Source organism: Ptiloglossa arizonensis, chromosome 2 (assembly GCF_051014685.1).
Source record: "Ptiloglossa arizonensis isolate GNS036 chromosome 2, iyPtiAriz1_principal, whole genome shotgun sequence".
NCBI classification, from domain to species: domain Eukaryota; kingdom Metazoa; phylum Arthropoda; class Insecta; order Hymenoptera; family Colletidae; genus Ptiloglossa; species Ptiloglossa arizonensis.
The window spans coordinates 25,913,431-25,938,297 of record NC_135049.1 but is presented as its reverse complement, the minus strand read 5'-3'; the positions used below and the strand labels follow the sequence as shown (position 1 = coordinate 25,938,297).

Genomic DNA, 24,867 nt, shown 5'->3' with positions numbered 1-24,867 from the left:
CGCGGAGCACCGTCGACCGGTTAAGTGCAATCTTCCGCGTATTTCCATTGCAAATCGCACGGCTCGGATCGAATTAAGTCGGTGCAACGGTACCGGCCCTATCGGTGCTCGCGTCGACGCCATCGAAACGTATAAATCACGCGATCTGGGTCGCGCAACCATGGCTAACCTTGCAAGTGTGCTGAGAATTCAGAGACATCGATAAATCCTAACCCAGTTCGGTGTCGCGGGAACCGAGAAGACGTTGCTTTTCCTTCTTTCATGGCGAGCATCATTTGAAACGATGCCGGGAACACATCTAAAGCACTTGACCTACCGACATCCATAAGGGCCGGAGAATTTCGCTCGAGGCTAATGGTGGACGTTCAACGATTTTTCTCTCGTAGTTTTTCAACCTACTTTGAGCATTCGTTTCCTTCGACCGAAAGGTTTCCACGGTGGGGTGATTGCGCGCGGTTTTCGAATTAACGGGAATGTACGAGATTTTCGAAACTTTCGAAATTCAACGCGGTCGTTGACTTCGAGGCTCTCGATGCTTTGAGGTTCGACCACGTTGGTTTCGACGATCCTCGAGACATTCGAAGACTTTCGAGAAACGAGGATGCACCAGCGGGTGCGCGTTGAAATTGTTCGCATAATTCTATCGGTACGAGGAAGCTTTGATCGTACAATCGGAACGTTTCCGAGTGTCTGGTACCCGGCGCTACACGCGTCGTAAATTTTTTTCCCTCCCGCGTGCGACACGGTGAAGCGGTTGCACGAGTCGGTGCACCGACGAAAGATCTCGTGTTCACGGCGGCATGTAACGCAACGAATGCACTTTTGAAGCGCAAGAAGAAGCGACTCTCTCGTGGAGTCCTTTCGCGTTACCTTCACGATAAATTTGGCGCGGAACTGACGAGATTTCTTCGAGACGCGCGAAATTTTCAAACGAGCCTGCTCGCACCGTGTCGTTTGCGATAAACGTGTACAAATTTTTAATCGTCTTCCGGTACGCCGATGTGCCGTAGATTACGATCGAACGATCAAGGGAGCAATGTTTCTCGAGCTTTGCCTTCTCGAGAAACTACAGAAACGTACCTCAGGTAAGATTAAATTATCTCTTCGGTAAAAAGAAACATATTTTTGCATTTTAAAATTGTATTTCCCACCCAAAAGATTCGATATCGTTTCGTTCGAACGTTTCGAACGACAAAACGATGCGCTAAAACGAGAATGAAAAAAATATGAATGGTCTCTGGTGGCTCGTTTTCCGAGTCGATCCGATACCTATCGTTCGATGATAATAATAATTCAATCTTTCGCATCGAATGGTATTAAAGGAAATTCTTATCGGGTACTTTGCTTTTGGGTCAAAGTATCTCGTTGCGCGGGAAAAAATTCAATAAAACGTGCCGGCTTCCGTTCCCTTTAACGGAAACAACGAAAAGCGACGTGTACGTTACGCGTACGGAACAACGTTGACGAGAGTGTACGAAAAATTGCAATTGTTCCAAACTTTTCGCTTTTCGTCCTCTTTTCCACTCTTTTGCCATCGAAGACGGGAAAACTTCTGACGGATGCTTTTGGTAAAAATAACCTACAAGAAGCAACTTTTCTTTTCCTTTTTTTTTACCCCCTCCTGTTTCTCGAGCTCGCGGGCCCACTTAACACGTTCGCGAACACCCGGCGGGGGGTCCACGGACCATGGTTCGAGAAACGCTAAATGGACAATTGCCGAAACGTCGTTGACGGTAACTCGTAAATAAATTTGCGATCGTCGGTGCAATCGTACGAGTTTCCGGTTCCAGTTTCATCGAACGGTTGGATGAAAAACCTGTGCAACCGTTAACGCCGATTAATTTTCCGAGAGTAGATTTTCCTCCATTGGAGAACGATCGACTCGAGCGTTAGTTTTCCTACCGATGACTCTTAATCTCGAAGGAGAGACTCGCAATTGTACGCAGAAATCGGAGCCTCGGTTCCCAATCGCGCTTCCGTGTCTGGCGCTTCGTTGCGCCCGTATCTTAATTAGCGCAACTATTAAACCGTAAATCGTTGATAACGTTTCGGTAGGCACTAATTGCGACTAGATACGAGTGAACCGGCCGAGACAGATAAGAAAGGAAAACACGGAACGTGCGCGTTCTATTTTCACCGTTAGTGTACAATCGTCGTCTACGCGTTTCAACGTTGCGGAGCGTTACGACTCACCGATCGCGAATCGCAGAAACTCGTTAATCTCGATATCTCGAGTGGCTCACCTGCTCGGCGCGCGGCTTGGCCTTCTCGTCCTGTTCCTTGGCGAGGTCCTCGACGAGATCGTGGAGGAGCCTGATGTCCTGGGGGCTGGGGGAGTCAATCCTGCCAGCCCCCACGCTCATCGCACTGTGGGGCGCCAGTTCACAAGAGTCGGCGGCCTCGTCCTCGGTATCCCTCTCGCTCTCGTCTTGCCAGCAATCTTTATGGGACCACTCCTGATCGGTGTCGGTCACCCTTTCGCCGTCATCGCTCATTTAGGGCATTCGGGCGGTTTCCATGCAAATCGGACCTTCGGCTCTCTTCGTGGACGAACAGTGGGCAGGAACGGTTTGGTTGTCACTTTGAACGGATTGACTTGGACCGTTTGAAGATGCGCTAGGAAGCGCGCGCGTAACCCGTCTGGTCGGGTCCCTGTCGCTGGTTGTTTACTCGAAACCCCGACTCGATCGATCGATCTTGAAACGGGGATCGTTCCGTCTCGCGGCGAACGTTGGCTCGTTTCGACGCGATCCTCTCGATCGATCACCAGGAGCATCGAGCATCGTTTCCGGGTATCCCGTCGGCCGTTACACCGGTCATTGGGCGAAATTATACGAGCGTTGCTCGCGCGCAGGGCCCGATCGATGCCCGTACGCGCGGATACGTCGAGCCGTGTCTACCGGACTCGGTGGTGTCACCCGCGTTCGGGACGCGCGGCAGTCTTTCGTTACGAATCTCACGGGCTGTGGTCGCGTCCAATAGGAATCGTGGGTCGCGAGGATTCTGGTCTTGGGATCGTTCTCGTCAGAATCGAACCGCGTTCGATCGCGTCGCGAACGTTGGACCGCGCTCGAAGGAACCGATCGTTCTCTCGTTGCCCGACCGATAGAAACGAAATCGACTCGATATCGAACCGGGTGGTCTCGGTATCACCGGTATCGTGGATCGTTCTTGGCCGTGAGAGAACTCGCGCCCTTCGATACGCGTCGCTCGACGATCCCCGATTTAACGGTCGCACCGAAAACCCTCCCTCTCCTTCTCGAGAACAACGTTCCCAAGTGGCGTTCGTTCGTCGGCGAGATCTCGATCGACACGATAACGTAACGCGCGGTGCGATCGAACGACGCTCCGTGCGCATCGAATCTCCCGCGGCGACGCCCGGCGTCGTAACTCCGCGGACACGGTGGCGTTGCGTTTCGACGGCGAGAACCCGCCCGCGCCCGCGCGCGGCACTGCACGCGTCCTCTGTCCGTGCACGCGTACACCGGCTCCGATCCGCTCGATTCTGCGCGAGTTGTTCCCTCGTAGACGAAAGTGGGACTTAAGCTGAGAAATAATGTAGCGCCGTGCCGGTGGAGCGACGCAGAGGGGAGCGTCGGGGAGCGTCTACAACGACGGCGAGCGGCGAGCGGCGATAGAGGAGGCGGTTAGGGCTTTACGTGCACCGAATGCGATCGCACGTAAGTCGGTAAGAGGTATAGTCGGTGGTTACGCCGCGACGCGGGGACGCCCGTCATTGATCACTCCGTGGCTACGACCTTCGCCGGTTGCCTCGTGGAAACGAACAAATAAGTTTCAACGTGGACGATCACGCGGGAACAACCACGATCGAAAGGAACTCGATCACCGAGGATAGTAGTTTTTCTCTACGATCGCGGACGCCTTCGAATCATCGCGACGCTCGCGTTATTATTTTTACCTCCGACCTTCGTTTTTCATAATCGACCAGCCACCGAATCGCTCGCGAGATCGACGAAGGGAACGCGAGAATTTTTCGAAGGGACTCGATCGATCGTTTTCAGCATCCTGCGGAATACTTGGATCCTTGAATCTCTCGTACGGTGCAACGGGGTAATTCTTCGACGATTGGATCACTTTTGTCCAATTTTGTTTCTCGCGAAATTCTCGTGCACTGGTTCGTCTTTCGCGAAATTTTCACCCGGAGAATCGACCGATCGGAAATTACGGTAAAGTTCGTCGATCCGCGAACAGAGCGATTCGAGTTACCAGCGATCGGGTCATCGATCGTTTGGTCGCGACGTCGATCGTCCACGGATCAAAAGCGAGTAATAAATTCGTCGAACGCGAACGGTGGATCGCTAGTTCGGTCGACGACCGAAAATAATCGAAGAGAATTCAACGCGCTCGGATCCTTAGAATTTATCCGTCGCGGATCGACGACTGTTCGAGAAACACGGGACGGCGAGTAATTGGTCGAGAAGACGGCTAATGGAAAATCGATCGATCGAGGGGACCGTCTATTTATTTCCGATGTCCGCGGCGCTCGATTCGATTCGTCGTCGAATCGTTCGCGATGAAAAACGAATTACAACCGGCTATGCGGTGAATTAAAGAAACGTTAACGACGGGATCGATAGAATACGAATCAGCCACGAAGGAACCGCGAGCCGATGAATTTTTCAAGCGGCCGAGCGACCGTTTCGATCCGCTCGTTTCTACGCGGGATCCCGCGATACGGGGCGGTATCGATTTTTCGGAAATTCGCGCTAACCTTGTGCAATTTCGTGCCGCGCGTAATAATTCACTCGGTTCGTGCGCGACCGTGTTTCTCGCTCGGTTTAATATACGACGAAACGCACCTTCGAGATCTCCGGTTCCTTGACGATTCGTGCGAGATTCGAAATTCGAAAAAAAAAAAACAGAAAAGAAGAAAAACGAAACGAAGGAGATTGGACACCAAACGCACTGTTACGGTTTCGAGTCACTCGGAGAGATACGGGAAAAGCTGGTAATCCGCGCGAACGAGACACCAATTCGGGAACGGTTCGTCGAAAGGTTCGCGATTCGGAGCTCGTTCGCGGAACGAGTCACCGCGATCGGTTTCCTGCCACGGTGTTGTTCGTTTCTCGGTTCGGCGAGTCGGTCTCGACTATCGACCGGCCACTGTCGAATTCGACGCGACGGCAACCGATCCGGGCGCAGTTCCTTACATAAGAGATCCCGCGTTACCGTTCGCCACTCGCGTAGTGCGCCGATTGCGGAGATCCGGCACCAAGGAAATCTAGAAACATTTTCCACCGCCCACCCTCTGCATCTGGCTCCGGTTACCAAGGTGTCTTCTGGGTCAGGAAATATTTTGGCAGGTGGCCCGCGCTCGGGATGGAGGCCATTGATTTTGTCGACGAAAGGAAAGTGGACCCTCTCGACGAGACGCATTTGGCACGGTGCATGCGGCCGCGTGTTCCCGGTGCATTACGGGCTTCGTTTCCTGCGGAATGCCGTGAAAGAAAAACAAAAAAAAAAAGAAACAAAAAATATATACGCGGCAGTCCAGTTGGCGGCTTCGTTACGACAGGAGCAGGGAGAACGTCCGTACACGGTGTCTCCTCGGTTGTCCCAGATATCCGTCCTCCGCGGGCGCGGCCATTTTAAACTCGCGCCGGATGGGAATCGCGGTTTCCGCACCCTCCCGTGGTCGATCGACCGAGCCGCTCGAACGCGAGGATCGTCGACCAAATACGCGAACGCGTAACGCGTAACGCGTCTCGAACCGCGCACGAATATCTCGCGATCTTTCGCGTCCCGATGGAAACGAATCGCGTGTTCGTTTCTTACCGCGCGATCTCGACGACGATTCCTTTACGCGGCGGTTCGCCCGGTAGCGTTACCGACGACTTTCTGCGCGGCTATCGATTCCTAATGTCAGCCATGGAGCGTAATCCGGCACACGGTACTGCCTCGCCCCGTTCCCACCGGCCCCGCGAGCAAGGGTGACGCCTAATACGGTGGTACGGTTCACCGCCGAGCGAGTTGGATCCGTTCCACGGATATCGTTCGGTTAACGCGCGTTCGTAACTCGCGCGACCGGAGAACTCCGTTCGGAGCACGTGAGGGGCGTGTGTATGCGTGCACGGACCGGGTGGGGGGAGGATGACCACCGAGACCGAGATCGTCGAGCGTTCGAAATTTCCCTGCGTTGATACCACACGCGCGAACGACTCGCGAACGACTCGCGAACGACTCGCGACGGGGCGGGGACGTTCAGCGTCGCGAAAAACGATCGAATCGCGTACGATTCGTCGATCCGTGCGTTCCTCCATCGATTACCGGTGGTTCTTCCCTCGGTACGGTATCTTCGCCGGAGAACACGTGGCCTTTCGAGGATCCTGGCTTCCCGTCGAGTTGCCTCGGTACGCGAACAAAAGGGGCCGAGTTCTCAAAGGGGTCCACCACCACCACCACCACCACTACCACCACCACCACCAGCACCACCGACGACGACGACGACGACGACGACGACGACAACGACGACGAGGACGACGAGGAGGACTCGGAGGACGAAGACAACGACGCGCCGATGCACATCCACGTCACGATCACCGCGTCGAGGACGGCACAGCAACCTTCCGGCGTGGTCATTGGCTCGCTCGTTTCCTCGAGAGTTCGCGCGACGAGTCCCCTTCGCGGCGCGACGATCCGAGAACGAATCGATCGGGGATCCTCGACTACGCGGCGGCCAGACACCGACCTATCCCGAGCCGACCTCCTCGGTTCGAATCGACACGGATGGGCACTCACCGCGGCCGTACGCACCACCTACGATCTCGACGCCGCCGGTTACCTCGAGCGTCATCGATCGACGGATCATCGGGTGCGTCGCGACGATCCCGCGTCCTCCCGTTGATCGCGCGAGCCGAGTTTACCGATTAACGCGTCGTACCGTCTCGTACCGTCGCGTCGCGCCGCGTTCTCGCGCGTCCCGAGCTTACTCGGTCTTATTCACCGTTTACATGTGCTGCGCGTTCCTTCGGGGATGGTATGGACGGAGTGGCGACGGTGCAACCAGCCGGGCAGGACGGGGGATACTGCGACACTGACGGTAGCGCCTTCTGTCGGCGAGCCTTTGCCAACCCGTTACCCCGCCACCCTCTCCAAGCCCGCCGACACCTTTCCTCTTTCCGGTTCCTCGCACTCGCGCGAACCGTCCGCTTTTAGGGTGACGGGGCTAACTCGATCCCCCGAGCCCCACGCCCCTTCCTCCACCCTTCTGGGGGATACCCCTTTTCGCGATCTTCCTCTTTGAAAACGTTTCCTCTTCCTCCTCTTCTTCCTCTTCTCTTCCGCTCTTCTCCTCTCGAGAGCGAGGAACCGTTTTTGTTCGGGCGGGTTTGCGTCTCCTCGCGACGATCGGTATTCGTCGCGCTCCCCTTCGCTCGAAAATCTCCTCGTCGTTTCGCTTTGTACCTCGAGGGGCTTTGTTTTTCGTTCCTACGAACCGGAATATCCGGTCGATCGCTGGAAACGATAACGCGAAAACGGCTCGATACTGGTTAGGGCACTTGCAACCTACACCGAGAATTTCCCAGAGAGACGGGAGAGGGAAACAATCGGAGCCTCGAGCTGCTATCGACTGAGAACGTTCCAGAGGTGGGAGTGTGTTCGTTACGTCGGATCGTGGAACGGTTTACGTTAAATAAGAACCTCCAAGGTTAGACCGAACCGCGAATTCGACCTACCGATCGACGCGTGAGAGAAACCAACGATGGAAAAGACCGCGAATTTTATCCGTTTCTTTTTTCAATTTTTCGTACGATTGTTTTCCCTCGAGATCGCGCGACGTCCATCTTGGCACCAAGGAAAAACTCGCGCCTGAACTTTCGATCTCGAGATGACGATCTCCTCATCTTCGATGATGATCGAACGAGCCGAAAAGGACATCGGTCCGCTTCGAAATCGTATCGAGTATCGTGCTCAGTTCCGTTCGCGATGCAACCCAATTCGCGGTAGACCATACGCGGAAATTTATGCCGAATCTTTACCAACGAGATCCTCGTGCGCTCCAATTGAGAGCGCGCCAGAGCGTTATATAGGGTACGGATAAGTTCGAGGTTTGGAAAATCAACAGCGAGCGCAGCTCGCGAAGTCGGGAGTGCTAATGGAATTATTAACGGTTTCAACGGTGCGTCGCGAAACGTATCGGAAGTGTACGTCCTCGGTTGGCTCTCTCGAAGTCGACGAGAGAAATCGTGTCTTCGACGACGCGGTTACGCGAGCAGTCGCGATAAAAATTCGCGACAGTCGAACCATAGTTCTTGTTCAAACCGAGATCAAACGATCCGTTACGAGGCCCGTTCTCTCGATCTCTGGATCACCTAACACCTTTCGCTTCGATTTGCCTCGCTTCTCGCTTCGTTCTCCGTTCGGTCGCTCCGTGATCGTTCTTCGAGCGAGTCTTCGGTTCTCTCTCGGTGGTCCGTTTGGAAAATGTCAAGGTAGACGGGAAATCGACGATACTCGTTTCTCGATCGACGAGTATTACCGATCGAGGCTCAATTGCGCGACGAGGGTGTTATAAAATGTTAGAAACTCGATCGAACGCGGACGTCCGTTACTCTCGTAACGTTGTCCCCTAGTTTCCACGGGATAATTACGAGTAATTGGTAACGCCTTGTTGGAACTAATTTCCGAGTACACGCAATTCCGAAATGGTCGTCCTCGCTTTGTCGGACGGGAAGCGGGAGATTTGCACGCGGACAATGGAATATTTCTGCGGTTATTAAGGGATTCCCAAGATCGGATCCCTTTGTTACGAGGGTAACAATAGGCGTGTCTTTAATTCACCGTAATAGTTTCCGCGACATCGTCGCAACATTGTTTGAGACGAGGCTGAAAAAACAAGCGCGGGTATCGGTTATCGATATCGGCGGCTTTGGGTTCGCCCGACGTAAATAGCTTTAGAAACGATGACGAGCTCCAACGATTGTACGTCGGGGCGTGGAAAACCGCCTGCCGGTTTAAATGCAATTCGGACTGGCTCGTCCGCCTCTACAAAGAAAACGTCGATAGGCCGTACGACGTCGGCTCGGTATCAATTTACCGAACGATGTATCGGCAATCGGTCCATTATTCCGCGAAATTCGAACGACGCAACGGTTGTTCGAGAGCAACGTATCGCGAAGTGAACGACCGGGCCAAAAGTTCGTCGCGTGTGGTCGGTTTGCCCGGAGACGTCGCGTGTGCTTCGATTACCGATCCTTGAACGCGTACACTGGCCACCTAACCCCAAAAATCCCGGAAAGTCGTTTAGCGAAGCATTAAAGGATTCCACTCTTCGAGAACCGAGCAATTACGATACGCGCGTGTATATACATGTATATAGGAATTGAACACCGAACCCCGTGGAAATTTCAAGAAGCTTTTAACGTTCCCCGAGTCGATCGCTGTTTTATATCGGTCTCGTAAATTCTTCTTCCTCTTATGGTCGTTTCGCGCGAAAATCTCCATAAACGAGCCATGCGTATCGATTAGAGAGAAATATCGGTTGGTTCGGTTAGCCGCGAGCTTTCGAGGACCGGTTCGATAGGAAAGCGAGAGAATCGTTGGGTCGATCGAGTCGTTTTACCGGTCGATTCCCTCGGCGAACACGATTCGTGTCTCGACGAGTAAACGGTTTCTCGAAAAGGTGTAATTCTCGTCGAAAGGAACGCAACCGGTGAAAATGGTCGCGAATAAGTCGCGCGTGCTCGACGAGAAACGCCCGAGCATCCCTCGGCCCGTACCGAAAACCTCGAGACATTTGACCCTCTACGAGTCGATAAGCGTGTTGGCCGAGGCATCGTAGCTATTTCAAACAAGGAAATTGTTTAAAGGCCGCCGCCCCCGAGCGAGACCGATCGAGTGGCTTCTACGCCCACCCATCCGTCTATCCATCCATCCATCCATCCTCGACCGAGGAGAAAAGCAATGACGAGAGGAGCGTGCAAAGTATAAGCCGACACTTGATCTTCGACGAGAACTCGGTGGAAATCTTCGTTCCTTCGATCCGCGCGAGAATCAACCGCTACTCGTCGCGATCCAAGAGCGATCGAATATCCACCATTGTAGAGATTTTTTTTTGTTTTGTTTTTTTTTTTTTGGCAGTTGCCACGCAAACCACGTTTCCGTTTCTCGGTTTACGAGCGAGAGACATCGTTCGAGCGTCGAGTACTCGCTCGAGAACTTTTTTGGACCTCTTTTCGTAATCTCGTTCTACGAGATCGCGAAGGTGAAGCGATTGTACGAGCAATAAACGGAACATCGAATCATCGTACGCGAAACACGACAATTAATATCGGATGAAACGCGTGGCACAATTTCGAGAAATATTTATTCTTTATCGTCGACGCGTTTGCGCGTAACTCGATGTTACTTCGCGTTCGCGAACTCGTAGAATTTACATCGACGCAGAAGAACTCGTGTTCGGAAATGTTCTCGAGCGGATACCGAACGGACGCTCGAAGACGCTCCGATTTCGTAAGCGTAAATTTGGTTCCGTGGAATTGTCGCTTCCGGTATTTCTGGCCACTCGGTTGTGCGAGAAATTGTGGTCGCGTTATCGGAGAACGGTATAAATTCCACTCGGAGAATCGTGTAAGTAATGTTGGAAAACCGGGCGTGTAATAGTGTCGTAAAACCGGCGGCAATTTGTGGAAATCCCACGCTGCGGAGGATTCCCGCCCATAAGACTGCGACGCAGACCGATTGGCGCCAGTCAGGGCCGTGTTACGATAGGGTGTCACGATAAAGACCCGTGCTTCTACCGTACGTACCTCGACGAAGCTAAAAATCTCGTAGCAACGAACCGTGATCCGTGTCTCGCTACAAACCGGAGAGAGGAAAAGAAAAGTCGACGTCCTGCTAAATACCTGCTTCCAACATCGAGAAAATTTCCAACGACGCAAAGATTGCGCAGAAATTTGGATCGAAATCTGCACCGATTCGTTGAATTTTAAGAAACAGCTCGAACGATTCGTAGTTACGAAAAATGTGATGTAAATTCCGCAAACTGAACGCAAGCGAAGCCCTCTGTACAGGTCCGGTGAAATAACACGGAATATATCAGACGCGACGAATGACCTACATACGAGTATACTTTTCCCCTCGAAGTGAAACATTTTTCGTCGAATAAGATCCATACTCCCCGTTCGTACGTATGCGCGGAGCAATCGATAACGTCTCGTCGAATTTTCTCCGAAATCGATGGAAGAGCACGTTGCGCATCGAACGCGCAGCCTCTGCCACGGTACACCTCCTCCTTACCGAAAAATAAAGCTTATTATCCTATTCGGAGATAGCTGGAACGAACCGACGACCTCTCGCGGTATTCCGTAAAATCAGTGGAACAGCGCATAGAATGTCGGACGAAGAACACGTACCGCGTTAAAGTATATCTCCGGTGGTAAACAAGGACTGCTCTCCTGGGAAATAGTTTGTACACCGATACCGCGAGATGAAGGATAGGGGAGTTCACGGTGTCCCACCGTGCGGTGGAACGAGACGGCGTGTGTCGGACGACTATCGCGTTACGCCAGGGGAATACGGGTGTACGTGTTGGTCAGACGGCAGTGGAATAGCTGCGTCGCGAACCGGCACGTATATATTCTCGAGCTACGAGCCGGGAATAATTTACGAGCGGAATCTCTAAACATTTTCCGCGCGCTTAACGAAACTTTCGAAACTCGTAAAGAAATTCTCCGTGCAAACGGAACAAGCCCGGAAGCTGTATTAATATTTAAGATCGAAAATGAAGCGCTCGTCGATAACCCGGAGCTCTCTTCTCCCGGCCCCGCCTACTTTATTAAAGGCCAACCCCATTTTCACGGGGCATCGCGTAATCGGGATTCACGAGGTTCGCGAAGAAAATTCCAATTTCGCCTTGAGCGTACCGTAAAACCGTACACGCATCGGAAACAGGTATTTACCGAGCTCGCAAGGAAAAGTTTCGACAACGAAACCTTCCCTTGGATCGGGAGTTTCTCAACAGCCGTTCGTGGTACGCAACTGTCGCGTTTGTCTCGCGTCGACGAACAGCTACTACCGATGCTTTCTCGATTCGCGAAAAAAAAGAAAGAGGAAAAAACCCACGGCACGCACGAGACGCGACCGATGGAATTTCCAACGTCCCCGAGACTCTCGTGTAAAGAAAAAAAAAAAGAGAGAAAAAAAGAAAAGAAAAAAGTTCGGTAACGTGACTCTATTAGGGTATTCCCCGCGAGAGGGAGCGTCACGTTCCGTCCTTCCGCGAAACTTCCAAGGCGACAACGCGGCTCGCAAGAGAAGCTCGCAATTTGCATATAAATTCGAGGCATCTCGGCCGCGTGTTGCTTTCGAGCAAGTTCTCTATAAGCCGATACCTTGCGCCCGTCTTCATAGTTTTCAACTTACAACGCCGCGACGAGTTCGCTATTAAGAAACTCCCCGACTCGGTGGGATTTCTGGGGGTAGCTGGCTTACCTGGGCAACCTTCTCTCCCATGTTCGATGCGTGCATGGCTCCTTGGAAGTATTTTGCGGATCCGTTGTCCTGCAAGGAAAACTGAAACAGAGAACACCGAGGAAAGTTAGATCGAAAAAGTGAAGCTCCGAGATACGGATGGTACGGTCGTGGAAAATCGATTTATCGAATCGATTCAACGGACGTGCCAGGTGTTACGAAAATTCGTCCCGTGATTCGATCGGACGTAGGGCAGATTTATTAATTTATTTATTCGCGACTCGTACGACACGCGATACGATACGAGAGAGAGATTGCTCGACCCGTTGGTCTTCGATTTCTATTCTCGAGCTCTCTTAAAGAGCAAGGTTCCTGGAAACCTTTGAAAATGTGGAAATGCACTTCGACGATACGAATCAACGGTCTTTCGTTCGTTCGTTCGTTTTTTTCTTTTTCTCTCTCTGAAAGCTATTTAAAAACGCGATACGGGAGAAATTTTCGCAACACCCTCTATTACCGTCCGGAGTATTTTTATCGCGTTACGATCGGTTGGTTCGAGTATGCGTAGGTCGGTGAAAAAGTTGACGGCTTACTTTGTGTTTGATGGAATCCGGTCCCATCTGGCTGAGGGACGGCGACTTCCGGTCCTTGGACGTCCGCCATTTCTGCAAGTCGCTTTCGGACGCGACGCCAGGAAAGATTTTCGAATGTTTAGTTGCTAAAAACATAAATACTCGCGTCAAACTCGGTCGAATCGTTTCTCCGTGCCGATCGACGATATTCTTTAACCTATTATTGTTACAAAACTATACGTGTGAAATACAGGCTCGATTAAATCAAAACTATCCAACGTGTGTCTCTCAAATAATTGGTAAATGTGATAAACCTGGCGTACTAACCGCAGTTTGCGCGAATCGATTTGGCAAACTTCGATGCGTTACGCTTTCTCTGTCGTCGAGAGCGTTCGAGGCGCAAAATGAAAAAAAAAGAAGAAGAAAGAAGAGAATTGAAAAAAAGAAGAAAAATGGTACGCAAACAAATCGATCGGCTCGAGGTCTAGAAAAACTATACGAAATCAAACTCGCACATCAACGTTACAGTATTCCGACAAACCTTTTACAGTAACACCAATTACAACCACACGCACTAGTCTAAATGTAAAATACGATGCGATGACGAAGCGCCGCAGATCTCGTGGCCGATGCTATTGTACGGTAAACGGTCCAACGAAAGGTTACAATTACTCGACATGTGTGAAAACTAAAAAAAAAAGAAAAAAACGGTATGGCGGCGAACGTAGAGCCTACGCACGTGTAGTGTAGAAACCAACCAACGGAACAACCGAGCCTATATCTCCGATCTAAAAGCGTTAAATAGTGTGACGTTAACAAGTTAGTCAATTCGCACTAGAAGCTGCATACCTGTGAAAGAAAGATCGTTTAAATGTTTGTAAAAAGACCGTGTAATTATTCTGAAAAATGACGATGCAGTAACTCCTACTCTCGAGTAGTGTGTACAATTATTTATAACGTTTATACGTGCATGTATATACACTTTTGCGTGTGTGTCTATGTATGCGCGTATGTATATTTATATATACACATACACGTATAAAAGAGTAACGGGGAGTAGAACGGGGATGATTTTGACGATGATTTGTACAATGAAGTCGCGACGGTTGCTGTCCGTTCCTCTCGGACCGTTTCCAGGAATCCGTTCGGACCACGCCCGGAAATGGCGGTCGTTCGTGATCGAGGAGAAAAGAAAAAGCCGGTGTAGAGGTCGGCCAGTTTCGCCCCGTGGTGAGAAAAGCGTGACCGATGCGTTCCGAGTTCGAGCTTGGATACTCCGAGGAGTCGATATTCGCGGGTATCGGGACCGAGACGGGTCTCGATGCTGGTCGATTGGTTCACCATCGAAATTGATACTCTTGGTTCGAAGCGTACGTTTCGTAGCGAATGTCACGGGTGCACAAAATGGCTGCCGGAGCCGATGCTACCGGTGTTGGTCTCGTAAACCGCGCGCCGAGAGGATACGCGAGAAGACGAGAGAGTAGATAATGTAAACGGATAAAGAGTAAGTAGTAGCGATGTATAGGTGGACGGTGACGGTGGTGGTGGTGGTAGTGGTAGTGGTAGTGGTAGTGGTGGTGGTGGTGGTGGTGGTGGTGGCAGTATATATATATATAAAAAAAAAAGAAAAGAACAGGCCTATGAAAGCTCGATCGGACAACGGTACGTTATCTCTGGTAAGCTCATGACCAAAAAAAGTAAGCCGCAAGCGCTTGGTAAGTTGTAAAAGGGGTGCAAACTCGCCGGCGCTCGGTCGGTTAAAAGAAAAACCAAAGGGGGAGCAGTCTGGCTGCTCCATTCTGTTTTACCTTCGGTGAGATTATCGACTGTCGCTGGCCGTCGCTCGAGGGTGACGTGTTCGCTCCCTCGGCCCGCTACTAAAATACGTTTCTGTGGTTTGACTTTTGGATTTACACATCCTACCGGTGGGTACGGTCGGGCCTGATTTAACGAGGAACTCGGAAATGCGCGGCCGGGGTACGGCTGGGGAGTAGGGGACGATCGACGGGAACGGAAACACGAGGGCGTTCGTTCTCGGAACGCGGTCGGGGCTCCGAGAGGGCGGTGGTGGGGTCGGGGGTGGGGGTGGTAGTCGGAGAGGGTAGTTGCGTTCGGTAAACAGGCGCCAACTCGCGCCGCTTTCACGAGTCACGACTCTAGCGCGCGGCTCTTTCGATTTTCGAGCTCTCGGCCCGTTGACAGATAGCGAGCCTTCCCGCGTTACGAACACGCGTATCGATTACGCGTTTCGATAACGCGTCCCTCTAGGCCCGTGCGCATCCTCGATCGGCAACGAGACGTCGTTCCGTACGGTTACGCGTCGAAGCTACCGAACTCGTCACACGCTCCGCGAATCAATCAGCCAACGAGACGCATCGCTCGACTCGTCGCGAGTCGACGTCTTCGATCGCCACAATGGGTCACGGTGCACCGAAATTGCAACGATTGCGCATCCCAGAGATACTCGTAAACCGTAATGGTAAATTGCTCTCGTTGGCGATACGATTGAACGATAAGTACACTCACTGTACGCGCTACCGTCCGAACGAACGTCGCGGACGTTAATTGGCAAAACCAACGTGGCGGTCGACCCGTTGATACGTCCGGATAAGCGGAACGACGAAGAATTCTCGTTGTTCGAAGGGACACGTTCGAAACGTTCGAGTTCCCTCGTTGTTACGAGGAATCGCGCAACGACGTATTCTCGACACCTACCTAGAACGCGGTCTCGATTTCGCGAGGTTCTCGTAGCCAGGACTCGTACTCGAAAGAAACGAGGTTACCTCGAAACGCGAGTAACCGTTTCCCGATTACTCGAACTCTCGTCGAAACCGTCCATCTCCGTTACGACTCTGGCGCGTTTCGAGTTTCGTCGAACCTTCTCCGGATACGTTCCTCGCGAAGAGAAATCCCGGGGTGAACGTGGACGACGTATACCGAAAGTAAACGCGAAACTTGCACGGAGCCGGTGTATCTCCGTGAGGAATTTCGTATCGATTATCAAATACGAGAACCCGTTCGGACACGGATCGTCCATCATCGGTAACTCCGTCGCACGAAAGCTTTTAGCTGGAACGGTGGGACACGCGCGGTCACTATCTGTCAACATTCGCGACACGAAATATCGCATGCGGCAGCATTATCCTCCGCGCTCGTTAATCGGAATTTCGCTGCAGCGCGCGTACTTGGAGGCTCGCGTCCGCCCGCCCGCTCGCTCGGCGCGGGTACCGTAAGTCGAGAACCGTGCGAAAGCACCGACAACGATCGGAGACTCGAGACCATCGTTGATCGGACGGACGTTTCATCGGGCACCAACGAACCCGTTCCAGGAACAGTCGGGTGTCGTTCGTGTCGCGGGAACGCGACCGAAACCTCTCCTCCTGTCTCTACGCGGAACGAAAGGGTGACACGGGGCAGAATGCAAACACCTATGTGTAATAATCGAACGCCATGAGAGAGAAAAAAAAAAATATATATATATGTAACAAAGTCGCCGTTCCACAGAAAAAAGCACGAGCTAGTACGTAAAGAGGCAACCCACGTAAAAAATACCGAGAACACGAAAACAGAACGTAACAACGAGCAGCCACGGTTCGTACGAGACGCGTGTCTACTTACAAACGCTGCAGGTAAGGCTGCGAATAGGCGTCCTCGCCGTTTCCGGTTTCACCGCCCTCCTCGAGATCGCGTCCAAGCTCGCCGCGTGCGACACGCTCCGTGACGGTCCCTCCGCGCCTCCGGTGGACGAAAAGTTCCCACCCTCCCATATACCGGACTTTTGGGAGACCTGGAAACAGCAAAATCATCGTGTCCCGTCCACTGACAATCCCCGTACAACCTACCCTTGACTCGGACTTCCGTTTCACGCGACACCCGGCTGAAAATATCGCCGCGATCGCGTACACTCCTACGACACACGATCGATACCGGGCGTGTTTTCAAGCGGGTGCACGCGATCGGACTGAATTTACAGAGGGCTCGGGGAACGACGGAGGGTGGGACGGAGCCGCTTTCGGGGTTGAGGGCACGGTTTAAGGCTAAGGCTCGTAGATGGGAGAGGATATTACGGTCGGAAAACCGGCGAGCCGAGTTATCCCGTAAACAGCGCGAACCTTTATCGAGACCCGCGATCCACTCGCCGATTCCTATGGTTACGCGTTTCGTCGAACAGCCAACGGCTCGCGACACCTTCCGACGGAAAGAAACGTGCAACTGTACTTTCATCTTTGCTCGGAGACTGTACAGAGAATATTTTCGCGATCTTTCTTTTTTATTTAAAATGACGTTTTTCGAACATTTTTTCAACGAATGCGCGATAGAGAGAGGTCAAAAAACCGTAAGAAGTCGCAGTCCGTGTACCAGGTTTTTCTACAGACTCGCTCGCACGTTGAAACGAGAATAGAATACTCGAGTGGTAAGATTTCGTCTAACGCGTTCCAGAGAAACGTTTCTATCCACCCTCACTGGACAAAATACGGGAGGGTCTTGAAGACAGTTTCGGTGTCTTCGTAATTTCTCTCGAAACGTTCATCTCGATTCGAGCATTTACCATTACTCGCGGGAAAATAATAGAAACGACACGAGGTGCCGACATCGCAATTGCTCGGTTCGATCGAGCCGCGAAACGTTATCCTTGTATCGATCGTAACGGCAGCGCATATTACACGACCGAGTAAATTATTACGTACAGTTTCGGTGTGTATAGATCGGGATACGAGAAGCAATACCGGCGACCGAACGTAGAAAGGGAACGCTTCGGAGGATCGAACCGATGCGCGTTACACGGTGCAACGTTGACACCGTTGGGTATACCCGCGAGTCTTTTAAATTCCGTGATTCCCGTTGCAACGAGCAATTCCGTATATGCGCCACCGATTCTATTACCCCGGCTCGATAACGCAACCGACGTCCATTAAGTTCGACCATCGGGGATGCCTCGGTTGAAATTGAAACGGATGGAAGGAGTGAACGCGAGGGGTGGTTTTCAGTCCCCGCTACCCTCGACCGGTTTACGCGTGCTCCAATTCTATGACTTAGGTACGCGTCATTGGGCGTAAAAAAATGAAAGAGAAAAAGAAAAAAAAAAGAATCTCTTTCCCGAACGACCGTTCGTACCTTGGAGAAAACGTCGACCCTGAACGGTGACTGAAACGCCCGAGTTCGCGAGCTGAATCCGCATGCGAAATTCTGAGCGATCTTTTAAACGCATCTGTGCACAACGCGTACGCGCTCGAAAGAAGAAACTCTTCGGAGAAGAAATTGAACGCGCGTTTCGGCTCGAATCGAATTCGCGTCTCGTCGAGAGCGTTTCCGTTTCGAATTCGGTGTTGTTCCCTCACGGCCGTTTAAACGGGACGTCCTTTCTCGTTACTTACGTCGCTCACCCCCTCGGGACTGGCAATCGGTGCAGTGGTGCTGGGCTGTGCAACGTTTGCGGTTACCGCAAACCCTGCACCACCATTGTTGCTCCCAGCTGGCGGGGGTGGAAGAGCGGGCGGTGGAGTGCCAGTCCTTCCAGGACCCCAAGATTCCATCATTGTGGGCGAACCACATGTTAGTGGGCTGGAAAATATAGAAGTCGGATCCCATTAGACGAGAGCGAATCGTCCGTGGCCGATCGGCCAACGAGAACGAACGAAATAACGTAAACCCGACGCTTCTTTCGCTACGGTGACGCGAATACTCGTCGTAGCTACGCGACCGCGTGCAAACGCTTCATTTATTGCCGCGCGAACCATCGAATCCCGAAAAAGAAGAAACGAAAAAAAAAAACAATACGGTTCCAACGTTCGTTACAGTTCGAAGTGTACACGCGGACAAAAGGAATTCCTGTCCGCGTTTCGGGGTACTCGGGTGCTGGCTCGAAAATGGAAAGAAAATAGAGCTTAACGCAGAAATTTACGACGAATCGATACAGGGGACGGGACGTTATCCGTGACCGAAAATTACTCTCCGCTGACGAAAATATTCCGTAGGGAGAATACGCGTCTCGACGTTGCGTCGCGAACCCCCGGAATCGACGAACGAGAAACGTAATTCGCGACACTTGGAACGTCTAGCGATACTACGCGTGTAGAAGGAAATCGTCGAGATCCTCGCGCGTAATTCGTCGCCGCGTACGCTCGTCGAACCCTCGATTTTTCCATCGAAAACGATCGATATCGATACACGCGAACGTTTCGGTGGAACGTTCGATCGTGTTCCACGGGCTCGAAATCTTGCTCTTATCGCGACGTGGTCGTTGCTTCGTTCGATAAACATTGACCGTAACACGGCGTTGTTACGCTCGACGACGTCGACGACGACGACGACGCCCTCGGTTCCATCGAGAAAACGTTTCCGAATCGTGTCGTCGATAATGAAACTCGAAAGCCTATAGAGCCGAGACTCGCGTGATCCCGAATATTCCCGGTAAAAGTGTCCCGCGATAAATACTGGAAACCCGTAAGATTATGGCAATGGTCGATACGGAACAGAGGTCAGACTTGGCGAGTGAAGTGTGTCAGTGTTAGGTCAGACTTGCCAATCGATACAGAAGCTGACGGGCCGCAACGCGATACAGAGAAACGGTCCGTGCGTGTGAACCGTAATGTAAACGGGGCTGGACTTTGTTTTGTTAACCTCCAACCCGATGCACTTGTGCACCCTCGAACCGACCCCCTCCCGATCCACGCGGGAACGAACCAACGACCGGCGCGATGTTTTATAGACGAGTTTCCGCGCCGAGTTTACCAAGCTACGAGTGTTGGACGTATCTGGCAAGGCGTTTGAAAAACTGCCGCGGACCGTCTCCTCTCTCACCCGTAATTTACAAGTTCCTGTTTTCCAACGGAAATTCGACAAGAATTTGCGCGAACACGCGTAAATCTACGACGCCCCGTTTCTCGGAGATTTCAATAGCCCGGCGAGTCACCGGAGATTACGATTTTCAACCGCGACCTCTCCGAGACCTAACTTTATTCGTTTAATTACGAACAGAGGTAAACGCTTCTTACGGTAAAGAAAAAAATTACAGATTCGTCGTAAGAATCACGGAACAATCGAAAGTAAAAGTTACAGGTGCGGAGGAGAAATCGATGGATCTGCGATACTGTTGTCAACGTACTTTGGAATCGTGCTCGAGCGATTTTTAACATCTTGTAACGTAATAGCTCCTCTGACGCAAGATTTCGACGACGAAGAGTTAAGAGAGAACTCGTATGCTCGAAAGACTCCCGAATAATCGATCCCGGTACGCAAACACGATGGGTCGCATTTTTCGAGAAATTTAATCCGCGAGGATCGGTTTCGGATTGGTATTCGCGCTCATGGGTGTTGGCGCGTGAAACATCGGACGTGTTTCTTCGCGATGGTGGACGCGCATCGGCGACGTTTGTCGGAACATTTGCCAAGAAACGTCACCGAAAGTCGAAAGGTTCTCGATAATTGGGCATAAAGTTCGCACGGAGAGGAACCGTGGCCGCGTTAACACGGAAATCGCGTAAGGAGGTCCGTTCGATTTCGCGGAAATTCGGACCGCGGTGGCGCAGCGATGTCTGGTAGAAATTTCGTAGCTGGCCGAGGCTGGCTCGTAGGGACACGGGGAAACTTGTATCGGCGTTGTTAGGGCGGAGACAAGTTCAGGGTAGTTTCGTTTGGAACATTTCCAACCATTTCGAACTCGTAATGAGAATTTCCCGCGCGCCGCTAGCTCGCTCGCTCGGGACTCTCGTAACGATACGTCCATCGGCACACATATATCAACGGTGGAACAAATCAACCCCATTCGACGACCTTTCTCTACTTTCGTAGCCGCGCCGCTCTGTCTCTGAACGGCCATTTGTATGCATCGAGGGGCTGGGACGGGGGGATGCTCGTAATTTCGTTAGGTCGAGTCGCGAGTCTTCGCGTCGCGACGATTTATCCGACGCCTAGGGAAACGAGGGAGCGAAGAAGAAGAAAAAAAAAAAAAGAAAACGAATTCTGGAACGAATCGAGAACCCCCCGATTGGTATTCTCGCGAAGTGTCTCGAAACTCGAGGTACCACCTAAGCCAACGATGCCACGATTTTTCGCCGGCTCGTTAACAATTCGGCGAACGTTTAACGTTCATTTTTCAAGGTACTCGTATCCTCGCATTGCGATCGATGGATGAGTTCGCGACGCGATCGATACGGGTGTTTGCGTGTCTTTGCCGGGCACACGCCTTCTTTTTTTTTTTTTTTTTTTTTTTTTTTAAATAAAGTGCACGTAACAATCGACGGTAACGACAACGACGAAAATAAAATTCTCGAAACGAGCGGAACGCGCGAAGGTTACGATACTCGAACATCTTAGGGAATGAACGATCAGCCGGGGAATTACACTCGCTGTTAGAAATGTTGCACGATTTTCCAAAGTCAAAGAGAATTTAATCCGTGGCTCGAAAGTTGACGGAGGAAAGGCATGGAAATAAACGAGGTTCTCGACGAAAAAGAGAGAGAAAGAGAGAAAGAGAGAGACGATGACATAAAAAAAATTGAAAACGTGACTAGAGATAATAATGCAACCACTCCCCGAAGGGGATACTAACCGTAATACTATCGAGTATTGTTTACGTATTGCGTTGTTAGAACTCGCTATCCGGTAGTACTTTGAACGTCCATTCGAATTTAAAGACGACACGGTTGTGTTTGTGCGCGCATAGTTGTGCAAAAAAAAGAAAAAATTCGTCACGATCGAACAATTATTAAATATTCGTCGAACTACGAACCGTCTGGATTGCAATCGAATCGTGGATACTTTGTCAAATAAGAGAATTTTGTAAAAATAATGGCAAACCGTTCGAAGCCCTCGTGACCCAACGAGAGAGTATTCTCGAAATTCCGGGTCGACTTCTCGAACGAGCGATAAGAATATAAAACCCATCGATTCGCGATATTGAAATTCAGATCCGGTTGCATCGGAACGGACTGCTGTTTAAAATTATTGTTCTCGATTCGTCGAGCCGATCGATTATCTCCTTTATGGAAATATCCTCCCGAGCGGCTTGCCTGTTTATCCGCAAGGTCTGCTTTTCGCGAGACACAAGCTTCTCGTATTTTGATTCGAGTGAGATTTTACCAAGCTCACCGATGTCAACGTCGAGTACAAAAATCGTAAGGTAACGTTTTGCATCGTCACTGTCGCAAAGCTCGTCGATTCGATCTCGACCTTCGCGGTGGTCTCGCCCCTCCTCACGAAGGAAGGAACTAAACTCGTTTCCACGAAAGGTGGGTCCGAAATAAAATGTAAGGCGACCAGATCCACCTCCTTCTACCTTCTTTCGTCTCGTTTCCGGTTCTGCTCGGCCTCTGCAATCGCCAGTCCCTCCTCGAGCGATGGTGGTTTGTCACCGGTCGCGATCGAAAACGCGGTGGATTTATCGACGTTCGCGGCGGCTAGACAACCCTGACATCGATTCCTCGGTGGTCGTGTTGACAGAATGATTTCGTAATACAAATAGATCCATATAATGGACTAGCGTTTTTTTCCCCCGTCATCCGACCCGTCCCCGTTCCCCGCGTCGCCCGTTTCCCGCCCTCCTTTCAACGGAGCAACTTTACCTTGCGGCGTAGCACGCTATTGTTGGGTGGGTTCAAGGAATTTACATGTCTAAAAAGTGGTAAATTGCTGTCGTGCATTTGCATAGGTGTTGGTTTAATACGATTCGTTATTGCGAACCATCCGCGTGCAGCTGGTTTTTCGGCAGGCGTGATCGGACGTGGTAAATTCTCGCCTCGTTTCCACGAATTTTCATGAAAATCGAATCACACGGTTGCTCTGTTATTCGGTTTTTCTTCTTTTTTCTTTTTTTTTTCGTTTCGATGAGAAAATAGAAACATCGAACGAATTTCGTTCTCCTTGAACAAGAAAGAGGGGTGCTCGGGCTCCCGCGAATCGAATTCGAAAAGCGCGCGATCAAACACACCCGCTGCTTTGAGAATCGAAATGAATTTAAATAAAACGAAACACGCGTAGCCAGGTCCCCGTCCCCGTAAAGTCGGAAAACCGTTGAAACGGTACCCATCGAAGGTTGCAAAGCCGCTCCGTACGATATTTTCCCGCGAGGTTGATCGCGTTTCTCGGATCGTAGTGGTCACCGTTAAATATTCATAGTTTTAATCAGCCGGTTGTTGTTTCGTCCGAAGAATAGCTAATGAATCGTAAGTTTTTGTCGCGTTTCCACGCCCCGCGCTGTCCACCCTACATTCGCACGCTAACGCGTTCAAAGAATCACCACGCGGGCTGAGAACGGAACTGCACTCGCGTGCGCTGACCGCCACTTCTGCTTTTTATCGAATTCTGTGTTCCACGTGCCGTTTAGGCTCTCGATTAATCTCGATAACTTTCGACTCTTTTCACCTTGATGCGTACCGCGCAGTGACTGTAAAACGTACGCGTGAAATTCGGGATTCGAGTTCGAAGCAGGTACGAGGGAAGACGAAATTTCTGGAACGAGATTAAGAAAATGTTAATTTCGTGAAAATCGTTTCGATGTCGGCGTCCGTTCCGTCGACGAAATTACTCTGACCCGGTAAATTTCCGTTGGCAATTTCTTGTTAATTGCGGACCAAATGGAATACTCTGCTCCATCGGATCGACGAGTGCGTGTTCGCACGCGAAGGCCTCGGAAAACAACTACAACGAAGCGGCTCGATAGAAAACTGGCACGTAACGGAACCGTGTGCTGCGACCTATCGTCCTCCTCCTCGTCCTCGTCGTCATCGTCATCGTGATCGTTGATTCTCCGATTTTTAAAATACAGCTCGCCTTCGAAACGTTCGAAATTCTCGCGAGTCTCTCGTTCGAACGACCCGCGAAACGAATCGGTTCGCGAGTCTCGTTGGAACTGGCTCGTTCGAATTTCGGTATCGACGCTATCTTTAATCGCAATACGCGGAAAACGTCCGTTTCCAATGGTCCGTGCTCGACTGTTTCCGCGCGGAACGTTTCTCAATTGCACGCGCGGACAACACGTTACTCCGAAACAACCGAACGGCCCGAACGCGTTCCGATCCCGCGATTTTTCGGCAATACCAGCTCCATGGGGCTCTATCGTGGCAATTTATCGCCGGGATGACTTTCGCGGAAATCTACACACCGTCGCGTTTCGATAAATAACGGGGACCGCGAGCTTTCGAGCAGCTACCCGCTCGAAGCTTCTACTTTTTGTCACTCGTGTCTGAAACTCTCCGCACGGTGGTTACGTGCACGCGAAGCTCACCCCGAAGTAGGCGAGTTTTGCCTTGAAATATACAATCTTGGGTGACCCTTTCCACCCTTGCGCGCAGTCATTGTCCAACTATTCGTCACGGCCGATCGTTTTTCAATTCTCGTCGGTCGTCGTTTCATTAATTTCGGTTCTTACGCTCGTAGGTGAGTTGAATCCAGACGAGACACTCGAAAGAGTAAAATTTACACCGTGAATTTGCGTGCGGAAACTCTTGTTAAGAAATATACTCTCCACGTGTCATTATTATCTCGCACGATTTACATCGATTTATCGATCAGAGAAAATTATTTCAATTGGAAATACATCGTACAGAGAAATATATTAATCGTTGCAACAGAATGTAAATTGTCCCGATTTTGACAACAAATTTTCTCGATCGTCAAAGAATCGAAGATGTAACTTTTAACATTTATCGAGGTGTAACGTCTTTGAGACTTTACGAATTTTCATTCGTGATTTCAAAGTTCTTCGTTCTCATTTTCAATCGAGCCACGTTCTTCGAGTTTCGGGACGTTGTTTTAAAATTAAACCCGCCACTTGAGGATCATCCCTGTTACGAAATAAACGATAGTAAAATGCACTGCGTATTGCGCCAGCGATTCCGCAGTCTTCGTGCAATGTTGCTACTTT

The 24,867-nt window shown here is 51.1% G+C and overlaps 1 protein-coding gene across 15 annotated transcripts in view; it reads right to left on the bottom strand.

The window, feature by feature from the left end:
• Positions 1 to 24,867, bottom strand: part of Sei (potassium voltage-gated channel seizure) — a 136,110-nt gene that overhangs the window by 49,650 nt on the left and 61,593 nt on the right. For 14 of the 15 annotated variants that reach the window (XM_076305041.1, XM_076305042.1, XM_076305047.1 and 11 more), the window contains 5 exons: positions 18,380 to 18,566; positions 16,623 to 16,791; positions 14,813 to 14,881; positions 13,026 to 13,150; positions 12,454 to 12,534 (listed from right to left, as the gene is read on the bottom strand). In XM_076305041.1, coding sequence (XP_076161156.1) covers positions 12,454 to 12,534; positions 13,026 to 13,150; positions 14,813 to 14,881; positions 16,623 to 16,791; positions 18,380 to 18,566 — 631 coding nt within the window. The remainder of the gene's footprint in view (positions 1 to 12,453; positions 12,535 to 13,025; positions 13,151 to 14,812; positions 14,882 to 16,622; positions 16,792 to 18,379; positions 18,567 to 24,867) is intronic. The other variant, XM_076305046.1, reaches the window with a different exon arrangement.